The sequence below is a fragment of the Nerophis ophidion genome, linkage group LG20, assembly GCF_033978795.1.
Source record: "Nerophis ophidion isolate RoL-2023_Sa linkage group LG20, RoL_Noph_v1.0, whole genome shotgun sequence".
Classification (NCBI taxonomy): Eukaryota; Metazoa; Chordata; class Actinopteri; order Syngnathiformes; family Syngnathidae; genus Nerophis; species Nerophis ophidion.
This window is the reverse complement of record NC_084630.1, coordinates 31,563,886-31,586,594: the sequence shown is the minus strand read 5'-3', so window position 1 is coordinate 31,586,594 and position 22,709 is coordinate 31,563,886. Positions and strand designations below refer to the sequence as shown.

Sequence of the window (22,709 nt, the reverse complement as noted above, 5' to 3'; positions counted from 1 at the left end):
CCTCCCCAACCCGGAGATGGCACTCCACCCTTTTCAAATAAATTGTGAATGATAAATATGAATACATCCATCCATCCATTTTCTACCATTTGTCACGTTCGGGGCCGCGGGGTGTGCTGGAGCTTATCTCAGCGGTAGGCGGGGTACACCCTGGACAAGTCGCCACCTCATCACAGGGCCAACACAGACAAACAACATTTACTCTCACCTTCACACACTAAGGCCAGTTTAGTGGTGTCAAATGAATACAATTGTGTTATGATTATATAATTGAACATCACTTTATAGACGGGTCTTGACAATGATTAGCCGTGATAGAGAAGGGGAGAGAAGATCCACATGGATGGCACCGCCTTACTTTGCCAAGAATTATTTCCGTAATTCCACAGCGTTTCTCACCTTTACTTGTGTTATATCCAACAATTAACGGACAACGGCTGCGTGCTCACACAACATTTGATTACATCAACTGATGCCATTACATGCATGCAGGGGACAGCTTCAGAGCGCAACACCTCACACTGTCGTGACTCCTTAAGTGTAGTCTTACCTGTTCTGGCAAACTACCTGGTCGCCCCTACTCCCGTACAAAGTGGAAATAATCTTTGAAGCAATCAGATTTAAAGTGGCTGACTGCAAGCAGTGTGTGTTGAATTTTTTAACGTAAGCAAATTCAAAGCTGATAGTTTAAGACCGGGTTCAATACAAAACCACGGAGGATGGCTATTAGGCACCTGAAAGGTATGGCTCGATTATGGTAGCCAATGTGGCTCATTTTCCCAAGATGGCGCCGCTGTAGTGGCTGCTGTTGGCAGGAGCTCTGTGCTCTTGTGTCATGCTTTTGTGTTTCCCTCTTGTTTTCATGTGTTATTGTATATATATATATATATATATATAATATTTTTTTTTGCCATTTGGTTCGGAACCCTTTGGGACTGTGTGACAAGGGGTGGCACTTTCGTGACTTCTGCGGTGCTTTTTTGTGGACCTCTGAATCTACCTCCTGGGAGCCTTTTAGCCATGGAGACCAGCTACTGGGTCTCTGCCACACCAGAGTCCGTTTGGAGAGACTGGAGGAGATGCAGATGAAGAGACAGGGCAGCGGAGCTGGCACTGAGCGCCAGGACGGACAAGCTTCCCAGTGTCTTGGCAAGTATCGGACACCTCAGTCTCCTTGGACGCATCCTTGCTCATCCATGCGGACTGGACACTGGCCGAGAGTGGAGTCGGCGCTCTTGGTTGCTTTGTTGGGTCTGCTCCTGTCTCTGACCATGCTCTCCCCAGCCCAGCAGACAATGGCGTGGAACACCGCAGAGGCCACCACAGTGTATATGTTTCCTTTACTTTTTATTCATAGCTGTGCGTAGAAGTGGCTGGTTACATCAACTCTGCTCTTTTAATGTCTTTAATGTCCGTTGTGTTCTTTGATGTTTCCCTCTTACATGTAAGAAGGACGTGTGCTATGGGTATGAGTTGTTTTATTTTTCCATTGGACTCAGTCCGGACCCCCTCTCCAGGGGCACAGGCTTAGACCGATTTATTATTTTTATTTTGTTTTATTTTATTTTATTGTGTAAGGGGTGCCGGAAGTTAGCAGGCCCGTCAGCGACCCTGTTCTGTCTCCCTGTAATGTTTGTCTGATCTTAAATGGGATTGTGCTGAAAATGTTAATTTCCCCTCAGGAATTAAAGTATGTCTGATTGTGATCCATTCAGTGGCACTCTGGAAACATGGACTCTAAGGCTCTTGTTGACTTTGATTAGACTTATTGCTGTATGCTACAACTGTATTAGTTCCATTGTGAGTTATTTTGTAGTCGCACTCAATGCAAAAAGTATAGAGACTGAGTGACAATATGGGTTTGATCATACTAAAACGAGACAATGTATGAAATTTGATTTTATATGTAATACTGTACATAAAACTAGGAGCAATAGGCATACTTATTACTTATACAACAGAATATATATGAATTAAAAAGCAATAGCTGACACCACTAATAACTGAACATTTAGGAAAACCTGTTTTAGAATGGCATTAATACTGTTAGTTAGTTCTGCATAGAACTATATCACTGTAGGTCTGCGCTAGCCTTCAATCATATGTTACACAATATATTTTCACCGGAAAGGGATTTTAACATTGGCAATACTGGAAATTACAGGCTAATAATTTTCCTTCAGTAACGCAATAATCTGTTTTTTTTGTTTTTGCACCTGTTTTTCAGGCACCATGTCAATGAGATTTAGGGGAGTTGGAATGAGGTTAAACATGTTTCCTAGTTCTGATCCTGGTCATATAGCGTTTGCAGAAGAAGCAATCATCAACGAGATAGAAAAAGGTAAGAGTCTGCATGTTAGTTTTGAGATAAATGACACTACTTTATGCACAATTCATGACAAAAAATGCATGTCTTATCGTTTCACTTCGCTTTCCGCCACATTCCCAAAACATGCATGTCATACAAATTGGATACTTCAATTAGTCTATGAGTAAAAATGATCAAGTATGACACATAGAATGGACCTGTTATCCCCGTTTAAATAAGAACATCTCATTTCTGTAGGCCTATAATGTATACTATTATATCAATATAGTATATTATATCTTTATATAATATATACAATATATAAAAAATCCCAATTACCTTTTACAAAATGACAGTATATGTAACAGCTGCAGCAAAAAAAGGACAGCATAAAATAGGGAGTAGATCCAGCAGAAAATATACATTATAAACAGAGAGGTAGCTAATATAGGAGCCGTCAGGTAATAGACAGGTATCATCTATTGCTGTATGGAGAGTGATTATATAGCGAGATGGAGTGCGGAATGAAGGAGTTCTTGAATCGAACACTGCGTGAACAAAGTTGAGGGAGCCTGTTTGAGTATGGGCTCCGCTGTCCCTCAATTGTCTGGTGGAGTGTTGTGGGCAAGATTGTCCACGATGGCGAGCAGTTTGTCCAGCGTGCTCCTGTCCCTCACTGACACAAACAATAATTTGGCCGGTTTTCTGGTTCAATTTGTCTGCTCCGACAAACCACTGCAAAGTACAGGGCACTGGCCACAATAGACTGAAAAAAGATCTCCAAAAGATGTCCAAAAATGATCTTACAGATTATATTCAAGCTTCTTCCTATCTGTCCTTTCAGAATGCCCTTTTTTATAGGTAGTCTTATTGATGTGCTAAATCCCTAATCCAGACAAAACCCCCTTGGACTGCGTCTCCACCCAGTCATCCATGTTGTAGTTTTTTAGCGCTTCCATATTGAGTTAACTGACATATATAAATTTGAACTATACGGTACTTTTTATTAGAAATGGCAACAGCTGTGGATACAGGTGCAGGAACTTATTGACTACAACTTTAGACTACAACTAATTAATAATGGCGGACTACCGGAAAGCTCTTTGGGAAATCTCTCCCACGTATCTATGGCAAAATACATCACTATTAAACATTTCAAATACCAAATTGCTTTTTAAGAGCAAGTTTTGAAGAAGGCAAGATTGTTTTCTAAACACCTTTGCTATGCCTCCGTGGTTTGATTTAAAATTTCCGGGACGTATGGAAACTCCATATAAACAAAAACTGGTGCCAACAGGTAAGAAAAGTTGGTTTTGCATAGTAAACACCGCTTTAGTTTTTTTTTAACTTTTACATGAATAGATTTTTACCAATAATATTCCTTATAGTTGGGTAAATTAAACATGTACTTTTACTAACTACTATATTCCAGTACTCCTTCCAACTCTCCCTCTCCCACTTTGATAACAGAAGAACGGAGCCTGGTCAAAGAACTTGTCGCCTTGTCAGCACAAGACAGAGTAAATGCCCTACGGGATCTTCCGATGAGCTTTAAAGAGAAAAAACACATCAGGTAAGAGTGCTAATTTTTTCTACCTCATTTTGATTGCCATTTTGTCACTGTCAGGACTTTGTTTAAGTGTCAGTTGAATAATACAGTCGCCAAAAAGTTACTGTTTGCACTCTGAGCACTGTAAAGGTGAGCTCATTGGCGTGCAGCTACCCTCACTCTGACATTCCTCCAACAATGCATGCCTAATTGCCATTGGATGATGTGTGGTTAACTACCTAACACTTAATGAAAATACTATGTTTGCAAATATGTAGCATACACTCACGGATTATTTAATTTGCTACTGCTTATTAGCTTAGGTGGGTATACCAGAGTAGTCAACCATTGCACTCAAATAAGAGTACCGTAGAGTAATTAAGTAAAAGTAAAAAGTAGCAATCCAAATAATGGAGTAAGACTGTGACCCCGAAAGGGAATAAGCGGTAGAAAATGGATGGATGTGTGCATGTGTGCGTGTGGGTGGCTGGTTGGTGATTTTTGATGGTAAAAGTAAAGTAGCGATTCTAAAGATACTCACCGTATCAGAGTAAAATGTTTTTTTCTTTTAAATTGTGTCTTAAAATATATTTTTACTTCCTGGATTTTGAACCAACATGAGAGTTGCGTGAGCTTAGTCTATTAAAGTATTTTATTTCATTAAATCATTTTATTTAAATTGTTATTTATATATATTTTTTGTATTTTGTATCAAAAAAATATTTTATTTTATTAATCAACATCATGGACCCAGATTTCCCTCGCCCGGACGCGGGTCACCGGGGCCCCCCTCTGGAGCCAGGCCCGGAGTTGGGGCACGATGGCGAGCGCCTGGTGGCCGGGCCTGTTCCCATGGGGCCCGGCCGGGCACAGCCCGAAGAGGCAACGTGGGTCACCCCTCCAAAGGGCTCACCACCCATAGCAGGGGCCATAGAGGTCGGGTGCATTGTGAGCTGGGCGACAGCCGAAGGCAGGGCACTTGGCGGTCCGATCCTCGGCTACAGAAGCTAGCTCTTGGGACGTGGAACGTCACGTCACTGGGGGGGAAAGAGCCTGAGCTAGTGCGCGAAGTCGAGAAATTCCGGCTGGATATAGTCGGACTCACTTCGACGCACAGCAAGGGCTCTGGAACCACTTCTCTCGAGAGGGACTGGACCCTCTTCCACTCTGGCGTTGCCGGCAGTGAGAGGCGACGGGCTGGGGTGGCAATTCTTGTTTCCCCCCGACTCAAAGCCTGTACGTTGGAGTTTAACCCGGTGGACGAAAGGGTAGCCTCCCTCCGCCTTCGGGTGGGGGGACGGGTCCTGACTGTTGTTTGTGCTTATGCACCAAACAGCAGTTCAGAGTACCCACCCTTTTTGGGAACGCTCGAGGGAGTACTGGAAAGTGCTCCCCCGGGTGATTCCCTTGTCCTACTGGGAGACTTCAACGCTCACGTTGGCAACGACAGTGAAACCTGGAGAGGCGTGATTGGGAAGAATGGCCGCCCGGATCTGAACCCGAGTGGTGTTTTGTTATTGGACTTTTGTGCTCGTCACAGTTTGTCCATAACGAACACCATGTTCAAACATAAGGGTGTCCATATGTGCACTTGGCACCAGGACACCCTAGGCCGCAGTTCCATGATCGACTTTGTAGTTGTGTCATCGGATTTGCGGCCTCATGTTATGGACACTCGGGTGAAGAGAGGGGCGGAGCTTTCTACCGATCACCACCTGGTGGTGAGTTGGCTGCGATGGTGGGGGAGGATGCCGGACAGACCTGGGAGGCCCAAACGCATTGTGAGGGTCTGCTGGGAACGTCTGGCAGAGTCTCCTGTCAGACAAAGTTTCAATTCCCACCTCCGGAAGAACTTTGAACATGTCACGAGGGAGGTGCTGGACATTGAGTCCGAGTGGACCATGTTCCGCACCTCTATTGTCGAGGCGGCAGATCGGAGCTGTGGCCGCAAGGTAGTTGGTGCCTGTCGGGGCGGCAATCCTAAAACCCCCTGGTGGACACCAGCGGTGAGGGATGCCGTCAAGCTGAAGAAGGAGTCCTATCGGGTCCTTTTGACTCATAGGACTCCGGAGGCAGTGGACAGGTACCGACAGGCCAAGCGGTGTGCAGCTTCAGCGGTCGCGGAGGCAAAAACTCGGACATGGGAAGAGTTCGGGGAAGCTATGGAAAACGACTTCCGGACGGCTTCGAAGCGATTCTGGACCACCGTCCGCCGCCTCAGGAAGGGGAAGCAGTGCACTATCAACACCGTGTATGGTGCGGATGGTGTTCTGCTGACCTCGACTGCGGATGTTGTGGACAGGTGGAAGGAATACTTCGAAGACCTCCTCAATCCCACCAACACGTCTTCCTATGAGGAAGCAGTGCCTGGGGAGTCTGTGGTGGACTCTCCTATTTCTGGGACTGAGGTCGCTGAGGTAGTTAAAAAGCTCCTCGGTGGCAAGGCCCCAGGGGTGGACGAGATCCGCCCGGAGTTCCTTAAGGCTCTGGATGCTGTGGGGCTGTCTTGGTTGACAAGACTTTGCAGCATCGCGTGGACATCGGGGGCTGTACCTCTGGATTGGCAGACCGGGGTGGTGGTTCCTCTCTTCAAAAAGGGGGACCGGAGGGTGTGTTCCAACTATCGTGGGATCACACTCCTCAGCCTTCCCGGTAAGGTTTATTCAGGTGTACTGGAGAGGAGGCTACGTCGGATAGTCGAACCTCGGATTCAGGAGGAACAGTGTGGTTTTCGTCCTGGTCGTGGAACTGTGGACCAGCTCTATACTCTCGGCAGGGTTCTTGAGGGTGCATGGGAGTTTGCCCAACCAGTCTACATGTGCTTTGTGGACTTGGAGAAGGCATTCGACCGTGTCCCTCGGGAAGTCCTGTGGGGAGTGCTCAGAGAGTATGGGGTATCGGACTGTCTTATTGTGGCGGTCCGTTCCCTGTACGATCAGTGCCAGAGCTTGGTCCGCATTGCCGGCAGTAAGTCGAACACATTTCCAGTGAGGGTTGGACTCCGCCAAGGCTGTCCTTTGTCACCGATTCTGTTCATAACTTTTATGGACAGAATTTCTAGGCGCAGTCAAGGCGTTGAGGGGTTCCGGTTTGGTAACCGCAGGATTAGGTCTCTGCTTTTTGCAGATGATGTGGTCCTGATGGCTTCATCTGACCGGGGTCTTCAGCTCTCGCTGGATCGGTTCGCAGCCGAGTGTGAAGCGACCCGAATGAGAATCAGCACCTCCAAGTCCGAGTCCATGGTTCTCGCCCGGAAAAGGGTGGAGTGCCATCTCCGGGTTGGGGAGGAGACCCTGCCCCAAGTGGAGGAGTTCAAGTACCTAGGAGTCTTGTTCACGAGTGAGGGAAGAGTGGATCGTGAGATCAACAGGCGGATCGGTGCGGCGTCTTCAGTAATGCGGACGTTATACCGGTCCGTTGTGGTGAAGAAGGAGCTGAGCCGGAAGGCAAAGCTCTCAATTTACCGGTCGATCTACGTTCCCATCCTCACCTATGGTCATGAGCTTTGGGTCATGACCGAAAGGATAAGATCACGGGTACAAGCGGCCGAAATGAGTTTCCTCCGCCGTGTGGCGGGGCTCTCCCTTAGAGATAGGGTGAGAAGCTCTGCCATCCGGGAGGAACTCAAAGTAAAGCCGCTGCTCCTTCACATCGAGAGGAGCCAGATGAGGTGGTTCGGGCATCTGGTCAGGATGCCACCCGAACGCCTCCCTAGGGAGGTGTTTAGGGCACGTCCAACCGGTAGGAGGCCACGGGGAAGACCCAGGACACGTTGGGAAGACTATGTCTCCCGGCTGGCCTGGGAACGCCTCGGGATCCCCCGGGAAGAGCTAGACGAAGTGGCTGGGGAGAGGGAAGTCTGGGTTTCCCTGCTTAGGCTGTTGCCCCCGCGACCCGACCTCGGATAAGCGGAAGATGATGGATGGATGGATGGATAATCAATATCTATTAAATGTTTCTTGCACTAGATTATTACTTTTTAAATATGTGCATTAACTACTGTGCAGCACTTTGTGAAACTTTAATTTCAATTGTAATGTATAAACAAAGTGGATTGGATTGGATTCTTCACAAAAATACTCAAGAAAAAGTAAAAGTATGTCGCATTAAAATTACTTTGACAAGTAGACTTTATCCGAAAAGTTACCTAAAAGGGCTCTTTTATGCAAAACCAACAAGTGGCAAAAAAACTGAGGAAGTAGAGGAATGCTTATCAAACCTTTTTTTGGAACATTTCACAGGTGAACAGGCTAATTGGGAACAGGTGGGTGCCATGATTGGGTATGAAAGCAGCTTCCATGAAATGCTCAGTCCTTGACGGACAAGAATGGGGCAAACAAATGCATGAGCATATTGTCAAACAGTTCAGGAACAACATTTCTAAACAAGCTATTGCAAGGAATTTAGGGATTTCACCGTCTACGGTCCAGAATATCATCAAAAGGTTCAGAGAATCTGGAGAAATCACTGCACATTAGCAGCAAGGACAAAAACCGATGTGACCTTCGATCCCTCAGGCGGTACTGCATCAAAAAGCGACAATCATTGTGTAAAGGATATCACCACATGGGCTCAGGAACTAATCCAACGTAACTGTTGCTTGTAGTAAATATGGAAGCCAGGTTGAGTGTGGTGGGAAACGGGAAACAAATCCAGGGGTGCACAGAACAGGAACTGAGGGAGTCCACAACTAAACAGAACATGATCCCAGCAACGGATCATGACAAAATACAACTTACTTCACATTTTATTTCTTTAAAATTGTATTTTTTATGGAATAAATTGTGTACAAATTCAGAACAGGAAGTGAACAAAAGTGTTAGTAATTGCTATGAAATGGTAAAAGGGTAGGATTAAGAAAGCTCTGATTCTTCCCACTCCTTTTCAAACATGTTGAAAAGAGGAACTGGAAATTGTGATGCATAATGATGTAATTGCTTGCATATTCAATTTAAACTTAATCCACAAACCACATCATTACAAATGCATTCAAGCTTATTTCTATGACCTACTAAAAACACAACCTGCAAGCTCATCAGTGACGCTCACTTTCAAGAATTTCATGTTTTAAGTTCAGTACATTACAATATTTTTTTCCCTGGGCCAGCATTTTTGCATTGGAATACCCAGGTTTACTAAAAATATGTTTTTAGTGAGTCATTGTTTCAAGGTCCACACAGAGTTATAATTACCAGGAAGTTCAATGCTTTTGCAGATTACATTATCTTGTAATTGCCCCAGACTGTGCAATCCAATGTGAAATTATTTACTTTTTAATGCAAATTGACCACGTTTGGCTGTGTCACACAAAATATTTTGTATGTATAACACCCACAGGAGTCAAGTTCTTGCAATTAAGTCTTCCAAGCAATCTCGGAGGTTCACATGTTTTGCAGATTGCTCAGAAACTGCGTCAGTGGTGAGTCTTTCAAAGCTGCATCGTCTAGTCAATACTGCTTTTCCCTGTATTTCACAAGCTGTTTTCTTGCAGTCCATTCGCAGGGCCGGCGACAATATCCGGTCAGCTAAACAGGCTTTGGGACTGTGGCAAGGCGTTATGAAAGAGATAGGCGGAAAGTTTGGCACGAGCGTACTTTCCTATTTTCTGTTTCTTAAGTGGTTGCTCATGGTCAACATATTCTCCTTCTTGGTCAACTTTGGATTCATCACAATCCCACTGCTAGTATCTGATCACTCCCCCAACTCACTCTCAAGCTTCAGAGGACTAGAGCTACTAACAGGGGCTGTAAGTGTAGTCTCTTATTCAGTCGAAGCATAAAGTGATACCATGTGGGGTGTGGGTGAAGGGATGTCGTCATGAGTTTGTAACACTCTTTGAAAAACATTAAGGTCTATATTAAAACATGTGGATTGATTAAGTGATCGATTGATTGATTCATTCATTCATTGACCATGTGCAATATATCCAGTACTGTGCAAAAGTTTTAAACTGGGACGACGTAGCGCAGTTGGTAGAGTAGCCATGCCAGCAACCTGAGGGTTCTTGGTTCAATCTCCACCTTCTACCAACCTTGTAACGTCCGTTATGTCCTTGAGCAAGACACTTCACCCTTGCTCCTGATGGGTCGTGGTTAGGGCCTTGCATGTCAGCTCCCGCCATCTGTGTGTGAATGGGTGAATGTGGAAATAGTGTCAAAGCGTTTTGAGTACCTTGAAAGTAGAAAAGCGCTATCCAAGTACAAATGTATAACCCATTTACCATTTAAACACCATAGTTAACTGTTATATAAGCAATACTTTAATGACCACATGTAACTGTGACTCAAATGTTATAATAATGTCCTAATAATGGATTATAGCCCTTTCCTAGACACTCAAAGCGCTTCACAGAGAACTGAGAACCCATCATTCATTCATTCCACATTCATGCCTTGATGGTGGTAAGCTACAATTGTAGGCACAGCTGCCCTGGGTAAACTGACTGCGAATTTGAGCCTACGGCCCCTCCAACCACACTTACACAACAGTGTGAGCGGCAATGGTAGCAAGGTGGGTGAGGTGTCTTGCCCTAGAACACCAGGGCCGTGACAAAGATGGCGGAAGCTGGATTAGAACCAGGAATCAAGTTGCTGGACGGCTGCTCCACCCTCTGAGCCACGGCAACCAATTGTATTATTATATTGTATTAATTGTATTGGCCCCTTATTCCAGATCCTCATCTAAATTTTAATGATTTGTCATTGGCTCTCTCTACCAAGTGTAGTATATTTAGTGTAACCCAATGAATAGTTTTAATATTTATATAAATCAGTGGGGGGCCAAGCGTTTCCCACCTAGGCCTTCAGTGATGTCCTACTTAGTCCGACTTGAATAAATAGCTCTCAAAATACCATCATTTATGTTGCCACATGACCACGGTTTGAAACACACTTACACACGACTGAGCATTGAATCACCTCAATTTGTCACTAGTGTAAAAAATAGTCTATTTTGTGGGGCCTTTAAAAAATCGATAAACTCGCATCGGACGCGGTACTGTCAAAACTAAAATAATTGTAAAAAACATTGAATGTGAACAAATGTAGTTGGTTGATTTAAGTGAAAGTGGCAAACCATTTCACCGCCAGGACAGCTTAACTTGTTTCCGGAGTCGGCCGATCTCATCTCACAATATCTGGTCTCTCTTTAAATATCCTTCTTGAAAATGCCCTTGCATGTATATATATCTACCACCTAACCAACGTTTTGCGCTGCTTCTTTGTTGGTTAAAAAAGTGAGTACTGCTGATTTCTCCGCTGGCCGGGTATGGCTCCGGTGCCACTTTCTGCTTTTGTAAATCACAACTTGTGATTGGATACTTGTTAGTGACAAGTGAGTATCCAATCACAGTCATATTCAACATAAGACTACTTAGATGGGCTACTGTCTTTAACCCGTGATCTGATTTGCTATCGCAACCGTCTGTTAACTGAATGTCTCCCGTTCGTTAAACTGCACAGCCGCCGCTAATGTTGGCTCAGAAGGCCTCCGGCAGAATTCACACAAGCTAACTGAATTTTGATTGGATAAAATATATAACTTAAAAACAACAATACTGCAGGCTAATATGACATGAAGAAAATTTGATGAATACTTTTGTATATTATTGAAAAGTTCATAAAAAACAAAATTAACTTTTATTAATTTATGATCATGATTTATGGTAGGCTAGCAGAGAAGGCTTTGCTGACCCTCACGGCACACCACTGATATGAATATGTTTCAACACCTTCAGGGTTACTTCACCTACACTGTCATGTACTACGGTGGCTACAGCAACAAAACCCTTGTGGATCCTGTGGAGTACAACATGCAGCTGGCCTACTTCTTCACTATCGCCATTTATATGGTGTTGTGTGGCATTGCACTCATCTATAGGTCAGTCAAGTTTGCACGATTCAACTATTGTCACCATTTGAATGTTTGCGGCAGGTAACGCTGCTTCTGTACTCCTGCAGCATGGCAAACTCATTTCAGGCAAACTACGTGCTTGGGGCTCAGGTGTCAAACATTGCATGGCAGCTTTTGTGCAGCTGGGATTTTAGCATAGTCAATGAGAAAGCAGTGAGACGGCGCAAGAACAACCTCAGTGTACAACTAAAGGTAAATGTTGAAACCCAAACTCTTGTATAAATATGACAACTTAGTATTTTCTTTGTACGGACTAATATGACTATGGACTATTAATGAAGATTTAACGGATACCAGCTGGTGCAGCTCTGCAATAGTACATTGTTAAACCTCCTTCCCTTCCTTCTAAAAGTTCTGCTCGACAACAAGATACTTGCCCGATCTTGTAGCTTGACTCACCGACTAGCACACTCAACTCTCAATCTGGGGATCCTGGTTTAATCCCCAGGCAGTGTGACAAGGGTGGATAGAAACAAAGCTCCCTTTAACATAAACTTGCAACTACGCACATAAAATGTTGTCTTTAATATGAAAGCTGCATAAATAATGTATATATCACAGTACTCTTCCTATGAACAGACCACAGCTGTGACATTTATTTAGCGATGGGACTCCAGAAGCAGAACACAGGCTGGAGTGCGGTTTAGGAGGCTATAATAAGTAGTCCAATAAGTATTTTTTTCCACCATTTTTTATTATTTAAAAGCAGCAATATCAGTGAGTTTTATTTTTATACCCACGAAAAATGCTAGAATGAAAACCCTCAGCATTCTGCCAAGGTGGCGACTTGTAACAATAACCCCAACTTTTCGTCTTATACCTCTAAAATTCTAAAATGTTGACACCTGGCCTCCTACCTGTTAATTTAATTTATTTTTGTGAAAGTTTAAAAGGTAATTGCCTTTTATTCACAATCCTTATGTAAGACGAGAACACGTTTTTCTTTTTTTTATGCATTCTAAGTAATAAAAAAAATGCGATCAAAATCCGCTTACAATGGAGTCTATGGGAGTCCCTCTATTCTGCTTATAACAGCCCTTAAAAACATCCAAACACTTCCATTAGGTTTTATATATGTGTATATAAGTAATGTAGTAACATAATAAAATATAACTTACTGTACAATGTCTGCTGTCATTAGGATGCTGACTGCTAGAATTGTGTTATAGTCTTCTTTAGATGAAAAATTACTCATAATTCTCACGAAGAAAAGGGGGGGTGGAACACAGCGTTTTTTTGTGTCATTCACGCCATTACGTGGTCTAAATTGGCTGGCAAGGGTTATCAACTTGTCTGATTACATCTTCGTCTTTTTACTATCCAGGTGAGAGGCATGATTTATGATCTACATAAAACGTCCACGAGCAATGGAAGCAAGGAAGCTGCTTACCACTCGATGATGTACACATAGGCACACACGGTATTGATCACGGGACCGCTATAGTGTGTCTGTGTTAGTGAAGTTAATTAATTAACTCCAGCACCCCCCGCAACCCTGAAAAGGCCAAGCGATAGAAAATGAATGGATGGATGTTTTGTATACCATGGTGTATGTTTGTATTCATCTTGGAGAAAGTAAACCACCAGTTTAAATAGTGGTATTTCAGTTTGAGCACATACTAGGCCCCTTAGTTTGATATTCACAGGTGGATTGGATCACTTCTCGTAGGAAAGAGGCCCTAATTGGGACTTTGGAACGCAAAAGTGATATCCCTATCCTTGTGAAGAGACTACATTTTCAGCTCAAGTAATGAAATGTGAATGGAGTATTGTAGGCACTTTTTGGATGTTTTTTTTAATAGATTTTTAAGGGGGGTATAGAGGACCTCCCATTGGCATATTTTTGTTTGAGTTAGAATGCAGTTTTTGAAAAATACATCCGTCGTCTTGTCTTTCATAATGATTGTAAACAATTGGCAAAATTACCCCCCAAAATTGCAGTTCCCCTTTAAAACATCTGTATAATACAATATTATTTCATCTGAAAATGTCCAATAAACAAAAAATGATAGTGTGATATAATATCATGTGTACAGGACGTTCTTAGTCATAATAATAATGTGAAATGGCCATGCATGGTATATACAGTACAGGGTGATTCTGGAATACACCAAAATTATCATTTGTAATTTTGTGGTTTTTCAATTCTGCGTCCTTCATTTCAGATTGTAATTGCATTTTTACCTTCACTCTGCAACCTCAATATTAATTCATTTTGAATTCATGGAATAGAATTCGTAATGTGGTATACATTCTTAATTCAGTATCCAGAAGCGAGGTTTGAATATTATTACTTGAAATGCCAAAGAAAGACATTCAGGACTATGTTGCTGACTAATATGTCACATTAGATTGTATTCATCCGGAGCCATGCAAATACTATATCACATACTGTCTGTAACGATCGTGATGCGGGTTTCGTTCTCCCAGGGATGCAGACGGGCTTCGGACACAGCGTGCAGGTAGGAAAAATGATTTATGAAGAAATAAATCAGGTAGAACAAAGATGTGCTCATAGCACTTAAGGCAGACAACTAAAAGAGCTAGCATGGGAGCTAGAAAACAAAAGGGCCTAGCGTGAAAGCTAGCAGGTAGCGAGCAGGAAAACAGAAGTCGTTACTTGTTGTATTAAAACAAATTAGAAAGCAAGACTGACTTACTGGAGAAGGCAGGCTTGAATAATGACAGTAATCACAAAACAGGTGCACGTCCGGAACAGGTGGCAGGTGAAAATAATGAGTAACTATGGAAACCAACTGAGAAGTGCACAAACACGAACCGAAGGAGTCCAAAACCAACAGAAAACACAAAAAGACTCAAAAATCTAAATCATAACATGATCCGGGCAGCGGATCATAACACTGTCTATAAAAAAAAATGTCTTTTACAACAGAAAAGATTGGATGCAATAGTTCTGTATTGTATCCAGTATTTTGGAACCTGTAACATAACACATTTGTTACATGACTGAGTTTAGATCCTCTGAGTCCTTGCAAATTATACAGTGGAAATTTTCAATATTCACCATTTTCATTGTGACCCCTTGCCAGCTCTGTATTTTTGTTACTAATTTGTAATAGAGAGAATAGATGCCTCCCAGGTTTTACGCAGTGATACACCAATACACTTTCATTGTTCAGATGTCATGTTTCACTGTTTTTCTGGCCCTTTTTTAACCTCTTTCATTTTCCAGGAGTCAATGTCAGAGAAGACACAAAGGGAGCAGTTAACCCTCATTGAAAAGATCAAGCAAATAGGGATTCATCTCGGCTCGTGGCTCCTCTCCACCGGCTTGGCTGTTGGCTGCGGAGCCAGCATATATTATCTATGCCAATACGAACAGCAGGTACTCAAGTCAGATGATAGCATGAATATCAATACATGGCACTCAGTAGAGCACAGACTTCTGCCAAGGTTGGATTGTTTAACATTGTTGAGCGCCATATTTATTTGTGGTTGTTGAATTATCAAAGAAAAGTGACAACATTATGATTTTTGGTTCGTAGAGAATTGCGTGGAACAGGCGAGCTGGGCTGGACATAATTTTGAAAATCAGGAAAAAAAAAATTGCGTTTTTTTCCCCCAAATTGACCAAACCTTAAAGGCTTACTGAAATGAGATTTTCTTTTTTAAACGGGGATAGCAGGTCCATTCTATGTGTCATACTTGATCATTTTGCGATATTGCCATATTTTTGCTGAAAGGATTTAGTAGAGAACATCCACGATAAAGTTTGCAACTTTCGGTGCCAAGAGAAAAGCCCTGCCTCTACCGGAAGTCGCAGACGATGACGTCACATGTTTGATGGCTCCTCACATCTTCACATTGTTTTTAATGGGAGCCTCCAACAAAATGCTATTCGGACCAAACAATTTCCTCATTAATTTGAGCGAGGATGAAAGATTTGTGTTTGAGGATATTGATAGCGACGGACTACAAAAAAAGAGAAAAAAACGCGATTGCATTGGGACAGATTCTGATGTTTTTAGACACATTTACTAGGTTAATTCTGGGAAATCCCTTATCTTTCTATTGTGCTGCTAGTGTTTTAGTGAGTTTAATATTACCTGATAGTCAGAAGGGTGTCTCCATGGGTGTCTTGACGCCAGTGTCTCAGGGGAGACGACGGCAGCTATGGACGGGATCCATGTTCTCTGATCCATAGGAAAGTTTCACCTCCAGGAATTTTAAACAAGGAATCACCATGTTTTCCAAGCTTCCCAACTCCATCTTTCTACTGTGATTTCTCCAATATTAATTGAACAAATTGCAAAAGATTCAGCAACACAGATGTCCAAAAAACTGTATAATTATGCCGTTAAAGCAGGCGACATTTAGCTGTGTGTGTGCGCAGCGCTCATACCTCCTAAAAACCTGTGACGTCCTGCGTACACGTCATCATTACACGACATTTCGAAGATGAAACTCCCGGGAAATTTAAAATTGTAATTTAGTAAACTAAAAAGGCCGTATTGGCATGTGTTGCAATGTTAATATTTCATCATTGATATATAAACTATCAGACTGTGTGGTGGGTAGTAGTGGGTTTCAGTAGGCCTTTAAAATCAGGGTACAGGGGGGAAGGGATTTCTATCGAGTTATTTCTGGGTGGATCTCCCGTAAGAGTAAAATGGGGAGGGGGTTAATCATTTTACAATTCAATACAGTTGACGCTGTGTTAAAAGTTGGAATTGCCACGAAACACATTCCAAGACACGGGGGTCAAACTCAAGGCCCTGGGGCCAGATGTGGCCCACCACTTCATTTTATTTGAAATCATATCCATCAGTAAAGTACTGTAACTTTTCTTACTAAATGTATTATTTATTTCTATTTTGGGGGAAAACAAATTTATGTACTTCATGTAATCGCAAATTATATTAACTTATATATTGGCTAAGTAGGCAAAAATATATTATCAAACATTAAATCAAATTTTTAAATATAAATAAATAATAATAATTATGATTTCAAAGCAAGATATCCCATAAATTGTGCAATGTAGAAGTAGCAATGGATTCCATGGTAAAATTGTGAAATTTACTGTGGTTTTTACAGTATTTTTCTCTAAATTAAAAAAAAGTACTTTTTTTTACTGTAATAAACTGGTGGTGCCGTTTTGGCATTAACAGTAATACACTGAAAAATCTACAGTTGTTGATTTGCGGTAACAAAAACAACAAACAAACTGGCGGCTCAGGTGCCAACATTTCACTGTAATTTTTTTTTAATTTTTTTATTTCCAATAAAAAACAAATGTACATTTAAAAATAAAATTGTGGAAACTGAGGTGCCTTTTTTCCCATAAAAACAGCAGTACTGTTTTTCCATATACAGTAACATACAGTCAATTTTGAGGTGAAATTATTGCAATTTAGCTTATTTTTTTTTTACATTTTAGTTTTTAAAAAATCTAATAAAAAATGCATTGAAAACGTGTGTAATAATAGCATTCACTGTTAGAAGCAGCCCTCTGGGGCCAAACATAACTGCGATGTGGCCCTCAGTGAATACGACTTTTGACACCTCTGTTCTAAGATATTCAACACTACTGCCATCGAGCGGGCAAAGTGAAAACTGTAACCCCGTAATCCGTCACGTTTCATGTGTCAGGTAAACCACAACAAATGGGGCCGTATGTATCCCCTCCCTACTGTACGTACCGTAATTATGGCGTTCCATTACATCCCATATGCAGCACTTATACCCCGGAAAGATGACTAAAATCCTCATCTGCATGCACCATGGACTGACTCAAGATTTATCAAGCACTCTTTGTGTGGCCTCCATCTTTTCAGAGGACAGTGGATGTGGCGGACTCATCGCTGCAACAGGAGGCAGAGACTCTTTTGGTCCCCTTTGTGGTGTCCTTGATGAACCTGGTGGTCCCACTCTTCTATTCCCTCTTCAATAAGTTTGAGCATTACTCCAGTAAACGCAAGCAGATCTACGCCTTGGTGCTCAGGTCTGATAAGAGGCGATCTGGGTCTCATCAAGCTGGAGTATATGTTACAGTAGAGCAGGGGTCCTCAATAGGCGGCTGGCTAAAGTCATTCAATCTTCACCCAAATATTGAAACCATCCAATTTTACAGAAATCTGCTCAATATTGGAGGATATCAGTGCATATCTTTTTGGGTAATGATGTTTGCTATCTGAGCAAGGTTGGGGTGAATGGCGACATCTACCATGGCTATTGTTTTTAAATACAGTAATACCTCAACTTATGAGCTTAATTGGTCCTGTGACGGAGCTCTTAACTTAAAACACTTGTATCTCAAATTAAGGTCTCCCATTGAAATTAATTTGAATTAATTTAACAGGTAAAAAGCAACATCACTTTAAAAAAATAACAAAAAAAACACTTTTAATTAATAAAATATTGGTAACACTTAAGTATGGGGAACATATTCACAATTAATTAGTTGCTTATTAACATGCAAATTAGTAACATATTGGCTCTTAATTAGTCATTATTAAGTACTTATTAATGCCTTATTCTGCATGGCCTTATTATACAACCAGTAAACCATTAACTAAGAGTCTTCCCTCAATAACCTCAGAATTATTGATTATTAGTAACCCTAACCCTTATATGTTCCCCTAGTGTCCAAATAACTCTAAATTAAGTGTTTGTTACTTAGAATATGTTCCCCATACTAAAGTATTACCGAAATATTGAACAAAAACAGTACAATACAGTTGTGATCAAAATTATTCAACACCCACACAATTTTGGTGTTTCAGCAAGTTGGACATTTATTCTGTATTTTGTTTATAGTTATATCAAATAAATATGTGTCAAATAGACAAATGCAACTTAAATTGTAACACTATTTTACAAAATACCAAAAAAGGACATTTTTTATACTTGCAATGTGTATAAAAAATGTTGATGTCTAGTACCCGCACTCTTTTTACTATGAAGCCACGCTGTTGTAACAGGTGGCTTGGCATTGTCTTGCTGAAATAAGCAGGGGCGTCCATGATAACGTTGCTTGGATGGCAACATAATGTTGCTTCAAAACCTGTATGTACCTTTTTAGCATTATTGGTGCCTCCACAAATGTGTAAGTTACCTATGACTAGGCCACTAATACACCCCCATACCATCACAGATGCTGGCTTTTTTAACTTTGTGCCCACAACAATCTGGATGGTTCTTTTCCTCTTAGTTCCAGAGGACAAGACTTGTTCCAAAAACAATCAGAAATGTGGACTCATCAGACCACGGAACACTTTTCCACTTTGCAGCAGTCCGTCTTAGATGAGCTCGGGCCCAGCAAAGCCGGTGGCGTTTCTGGGTGTTACTGATAAAATGGCTTCCGTTTTGAATAGTAGACTTACCTTGCAGTTACAGATGTAGCGACAAACTAGTTACTGACAGTCATTTTCTGAAGTGTTCCTGAGCCCATGTGGTGATATCCTTTACACACTGATGTCGATTTTTGATGCATTACCGCCTGTGGGATCGATGGGCCGCAATATCATTGCTTCTAGGCAGTGATTTCTCCAGATACTCTGAACCTTTTGATGATATTACGCACCATAGATGGGAGGGTTTTGAAATTGTTGTATTACAACAGTGACTCCTTTTAATCACATTTTAATTGTTTTTAGGATCCTAAAAAAAGGCATATGTTCTTGTCCCTCATAATAATTGTGAACAATGGACAAAATTCCAAAAAAAAGGGCAGTTCCCTTTTAAGTTGAGGTACCACTGTTATTATAATTTATATTACGTTCTGAATATATATATTTTTTTAATCATATTTACCTACTTAGCGATGCTGGCCCTTAAAGTGTACTAAAATATTCTGGCCCTTAGACCTATTAATTGAGGACCCCTGTGATTTATTTAAAATACATTAAGTGTATTAGTTCTAGTTAAAGATTGTTGTTTTTTTTATTTACAGGAATGTTATACTCAAGATGTTTATTTTGGGTGTTCTATGTTACTACTGGATGAATGTTGTGACTCAGACGTTTTTGGTATGTTGTAAAAAAAACTAAAAACTTTTCTGAACCCCTCTGTAATCACACAATACAAAATTTCTTCACATTTTGAAATGTGTTATCTGCAGTGTTGGGAATCCATTGTTGGACAGGCCTTATACCGCTTGGTCATCTTTGACTTTTTCTTTCTGATGTTAGGATCTTTCTTTGGAGAGTTCCTTGCCAAGTGAGTTATGTGTGTTTTTTTTAAATGTGTAATTTAAGTCAGATGTGATTTTTTTTTTTAAATCTCTTGCAGTTGGATTGGAACTAAATTCCTACCACGGCTTGGTGTTCCCGAGTTTGACGTAGCCAGGAATGTCCTTGAGCTCATCTATGCACAGACTCTGCTCTGGTAAACAAAACTGATGAAATTAATTACTTGAAATTAACATGGAGGTCAAACTAAATCTGTCCTTAATACTTTACTTTCATAATTTTTTGCTCTTTGCTTTTTCTGAACTGCAGGATTGGAATCTATTTCTCTCCGCTGCTGCCTGCCATCCAAATTGTAAAGTTTTTCACCTTGTTTTACGTGAAGAAGGTAAATATATACTGTATGTAAACAAACAATATGGATGTTATACTAGACAAACCATCATTGCTGCATGCATTTACAAACCCCCAAACCAGTGAAGTTGGCATGTTGTGTAAATCATAGATAAAAACAAAATACAATGATTTGCAAATCCTTATCAACCTACAATATATTTATGGTTCGCACTGGAAAACTTTTGTTATTTTTTGCAAATATTAGCTCATAAGGAATTTTATTCCCTGCAAAATGTTTCAAAAAAGCTGGCACAAGCGGCAAAAAAGACTGACAAAGTTGAGGAATGTGCTTGAAACACTTATTTGGAACATCGCACAGGTGAACAGGCTAATTGGGAACAGGTGGGTGCCATGATTGGGTATAAAAGCAGCTTTCACAAACAAGGACGGGGCGAGGGTCATCGCTTTGTGAACAAATGCTTGAGCAAATTGTCAAACAGTTTTAGAACAACATTTCTCAACGCACTATTGCAAGGAATTTAGGGATTTCACCATTTACGGTCCGTAATATCATCAAAAAATTCAGAGAATCTGAGAAATCACTGCACGTAAGCGATGATATCACGGACCTTTGATCCCTCAGGCAGTACTGCATCAAAAAGCGACATCAGTGTGTAAAGGATATCACCACATGGGCTCAGAAAACCACTGTCAGGAACTACAGTTAGTTGCTACATATGTAAGTACAAGTTAAAACTCTACTATGCAAAACGAAAGCTATTAATCAACAACACCCATAAACGCTGCCAGCTTCGCTGGGCCCGAGCTCATCTAAGATGGACTGATATAAAGTGGAAAAGTGTTCTTTGGTCTGACGAGTCCAGATTTAAAATTGTTTTTGGAAAGCTGTGGATGTCGTGGCCTCCAGACCAAAAAGGAAAATAATAATCCAGGTTGTTACAGGCGCAAAGTTCAAAAGCCAGCATCTCTGATGGTATGGGGGTGTATTAGTGCCCAAGGCATGGGCAACTTACACATCTGTGAAGGCACCATTAATGCTGAAAGGTGCATACAGATTTTGGAGAAACATATGTTGCCATCCAAGAAACGTTATGAAAAACACAATGCCAAGCCATGTGTTACAACAGCGTGGCTTCGGAGTAAAAGAGTGCAGGTACTAACTAGACTGGCCTGTCTGTAGTGCAGACCTGTCTCCCATTGAAAATGTGTGGAGCATTATGAAGCGTAAAATTCCACAAGGGAGACCCTGGACTGTTGAACAACTTAAGCTCTACATCAAGCAAGAATGGAAGAGAATTCAACCTGAGAAACTTGAAAAATTGAACTATTTAGTTCTCAAATGCTTATTAAGTGTTGTTAAAAGGAAAGCCAACTTTTTTGCAATGTGTTGCTGCCATTAAATTCTAAGTTAATGATTGTTTGCAACAACAAAAACATGTTTCTTAGTTTGAGCATTGAATATATTGTCTTTGCAGTCTATTCAATTGAATATAAGTTGAAAAGGATTTGCAAATTATTATATTCTGTTTTTATTTACGATTTACAAAGCATGCCAACTTCACTGGTTTTGGGTTTTGTATTAACTCTCATGCCTTATCTGACTCTACAAGTGGGGCTTAGACTAACTAACTAGTCAAACCCGTTCTTTATGTGTGATCCATCATCCATCCATCCATCATCTTCCGCTTATCCAAGGTCGGGTCGCGGGGGCAACAGCCTAAGCAGGGAAACCCAGACTTCCCTCTCCCCAGCCACTTCGTCTAGCTCTTCCCGGGGGATCCCGAGGCGTTCCCAGGCCAGCCGGGAGACATAGTCTTCCCAACGTGTCCTGGGTCTTCCCCGTGGCCTCCTACCGGTTGGACGTGCCCTAAACACCTCCCTAGGGAGGCGTTCGGGTGGCATCCTGACCAGATGCCCGAACCACCTCATCTGGCTCCTCTCGATGTGGAGGAGCAGCGGCTTTACTTTGAGTTCCTCCCAGATGGCAGAGCTTCTCACCCTATCTCTAAGGGAGAGCCCCGCCACACGGCGGAGGAAACTCATTTCGGCCGCTTGTACCCGTGATCTTATCCTTTCGGTCATGACCCAAAGCTCATGACCATAGGTGAGGATGGGAACGTAGATCGACCGGTAAATTGAGAGCTTTGCCTTCCGGCTCAGCTCCTTCTTCACCACAACGGATCGGTACAACGTCCGCATTACTGAAGACGCCGCACCGATCCGCCTGTCGATCTCACGATCCACTCTTCCCTCACTCGTGAACAAGACTCCTAGGTACTTGAACTCCTCCACTTGGGGCAGGGTCTCCTCCCCAACCCGGAGATGGCACTCCACCCTTTTCCGGGCGAGAACCATGGACTCGGATTTGGAGGTGCTGATTCTCATTCCGGTCGCTTCACACTCGGCTGCGAACCGATCCAGCGAGAGCTGAAGA

General features: G+C 41.9%; 1 protein-coding gene across 1 annotated transcript in view; it reads left to right on the top strand.

Moving 5' to 3' along the window:
* tmc5 (transmembrane channel like 5) overlaps nt 1-22,709 on the top strand; it is a 38,235-nt gene that overhangs the window by 7,648 nt on the left and 7,878 nt on the right. Inside the window, exons 4-15 of the mRNA XM_061881424.1 lie at nt 2,228-2,341; nt 3,779-3,881; nt 9,195-9,276; nt 9,349-9,603; nt 11,593-11,735; nt 11,816-11,960; nt 14,962-15,114; nt 17,567-17,733; nt 19,684-19,759; nt 19,852-19,949; nt 20,022-20,117; nt 20,231-20,306. Of these exons, the coding sequence (XP_061737408.1) occupies nt 2,228-2,341; nt 3,779-3,881; nt 9,195-9,276; nt 9,349-9,603; nt 11,593-11,735; nt 11,816-11,960; nt 14,962-15,114; nt 17,567-17,733; nt 19,684-19,759; nt 19,852-19,949; nt 20,022-20,117; nt 20,231-20,306 (1,508 nt within the window). The remainder of the gene's footprint in view (nt 1-2,227; nt 2,342-3,778; nt 3,882-9,194; nt 9,277-9,348; nt 9,604-11,592; nt 11,736-11,815; nt 11,961-14,961; nt 15,115-17,566; nt 17,734-19,683; nt 19,760-19,851; nt 19,950-20,021; nt 20,118-20,230; nt 20,307-22,709) is intronic.